The sequence below is a fragment of the Sinocyclocheilus anshuiensis genome, unplaced genomic scaffold (assembly GCF_001515605.1).
Source record: "Sinocyclocheilus anshuiensis isolate Anshui unplaced genomic scaffold, SAMN03320099.WGS_v1.1 scaffold1764, whole genome shotgun sequence".
NCBI lineage: Eukaryota > Metazoa > Chordata > Actinopteri > Cypriniformes > Cyprinidae > Sinocyclocheilus > Sinocyclocheilus anshuiensis.
This window is the reverse complement of record NW_015557159.1, coordinates 73090-75419: the sequence shown is the minus strand read 5'-3', so window position 1 is coordinate 75419 and position 2330 is coordinate 73090. Positions and strand designations below refer to the sequence as shown.

The window sequence follows — 2330 nt, the reverse complement described above, 5'->3', positions numbered from 1 at the left end:
CATTCTAATGAGAACATTATTATAATAAAATGTTGTGAATTCTTTGGGTTTAGTTGCCGTGTTTCAGCGCGTTGTTATGGGAAGAGCGCATCCACAACAGGATCACACATTCTGACTATAGCACGCAATAACTGCGTCATTTTGTACATATATAAGTTGTAATATTATGTTTATGTTGTATTAATATTAATTTCAGGATGCATTTCCTTGAGTTAAATAAGCTGCCAGAAAAACGCTTCAGTTTACCGTGTTCATTCAGCTCTTCAGCTTCAGCACGCGCAGCTCAAACGGCTGCTATTTAAAACAGTGGTATTAATTTGTTACTTTTTCAAAATCATTGATACATTATTAATAATAACAACCACTTTTATTTTTCTCTTATTATTTTCATCAACAATATGGTTTAGTAATTAAAATCATTTAATTATTGTCCGTGCAGAGGCTATTCTGTTTTATTGATCTATGGCGCATTCATTTTGATTCTTTACACGTGTAATGATGTCCAGTGACTTGTTTGCATTATTTATGCATTATTTTATTTATTTGTAAGACTTTTTTATGGCTAAATTTGGTAATGGGAGAGTAAAATTATTTTTAAAACGTACACCGTTCAAACTAGGCTGCTTATGTTGAAGTGTTTGGGATGTGGCTTTTAATGATGAGACCTTTTTTGTAATCAGGCTCTCAAAAAGTATATAAAAATTTGGATATAGATTTATCGGCCAACATATCGGTTATCGGCTTTCAAAAATAAAGAATTATCGGTTATCGGTATCGGCCAAAATTTTCATATCGGTGCATCCCTAGCTTTGTTTATAGACTATTTGTGGGTGGCTGTTTGTTGTTTCACCTATCAACTCGTGTCAATAAAGTATAATAGGGTAAATCATGTATAGTGATTTATCCTATATAGTGCTTGCATAAAGCAAGTAGTGCATACACTTGTAGCTGTTATGTATCTTTGTATCATTGTAAGCCCTCTTTTGAGGCACGCGCAAGCGCACGACCCCCACCCCCCCCTTATAAAAAAAAACAAGTGGGCTCCCCCAAAGTCCACGGTATAGTTCGAACACTGGATTAACCGGTGGGAAACTTTCCTCACCGTCACAACCCTACAACAGAGCCGAGCTGTAGAAACTGCTGCTTCCCTCAGGGTCAGAACAACCAGAAAACTTCCTTGGTGTGAATTAATTAGATGGATAACGTTGGACACTCACCACTTGACGTAGAGCGATAAAGCGCAGGAGACCAGCTCATGCTTGGAGAATCCGGTGTTTTCCTGCAGCTGGACGGGCCACACAGGAACTGTTGAGAAACACGTGTTAGGAAATCTCGAATGAGGCTCTCGTCTGAGTCAGTCGAATGCTTCGGTCTGGTTTTAGAGGCATGTGATCGGCGGTACCGTAGTTGTGCAGCGCTCTGGTGAGCAGCAGGACGGCGCTGGCGAGTCGGGCCGGTCCCGGGACGGTGAGGGGTGAGCAGAGCAGAGAGAGATCACAGATGTAGCTGAAGAGATGAGAGCTGCGCCGCTCCACGGGCAGCAGAGACTGCAGCACCTCCCCATAATTCAACACTGTGGGAGTCTGAAACGCAACATTAACATGTTAATTAGTCGGTTAACACAACAGTGCCAGTAAATAGGTAATGCAAATGGAAAAAAGGACCCTTTGAGGCTCAGAAAGAATGGCTTTGAACATCTGTGAGATAATCTTTCATTAGAGACAGACTGATAATCTGTCTTCCATGTAATTAGTTCTTAATTATCAGTTTTACAGATAAAACGGCACCATCGGGTACGTCTTTGTCATTACACTGCTGTGCATTCAGCAGGAGGTCACATTGTTTTTAGACTTTTTATTATTATTCAATGCAATATTAGCCTTGTAAAACATTGGTTTTGCATTTCATTTATCCGAAATGTAAGTGAGTATCAGCTGTAAAGAAAATAAATAAACAGTCAATTTTCGTCTTTAATGACAAATGATTCCAGTTTTTTAGTTTTATGTTAGCATGCTGCTAAGAAAGCTGCATAGCACTCTAAATATAAGTCTAAAAACAGAGTAAAACAATACATTGGTAATTAGAAATAATATTCATAAATAATATATTAAAATGATATACATATATTTTATTTTATATACTTATACTTATATCTAAGATTTATAAAATGTTTTCGTATATAATACTCTAAAAATAGAGTAAAAATCAATTTGTAATTAAAAACAATACATTAAGTTAACAAAAATGAAATTATATTTTATATAAGATTAATAAAAATCTATATTTTTAGTATATAATACTATTAATAACTCATTTATCGTTAGAAATAA

General features: G+C 36.2%; 1 protein-coding gene across 1 annotated transcript in view; it reads right to left on the bottom strand.

Annotated features, from left to right (window-relative positions):
• Positions 1-2330, bottom strand: part of LOC107678263 (cyclin-F-like) — a 23275-nt gene that overhangs the window by 12582 nt on the left and 8363 nt on the right. The window contains exons 11-12 of the mRNA XM_016473470.1: positions 1403-1583; positions 1218-1305 (exon numbers count right to left, since the gene is read on the bottom strand). Of these exons, the coding sequence (XP_016328956.1) occupies positions 1218-1305; positions 1403-1583 (269 nt within the window). The remainder of the gene's footprint in view (positions 1-1217; positions 1306-1402; positions 1584-2330) is intronic.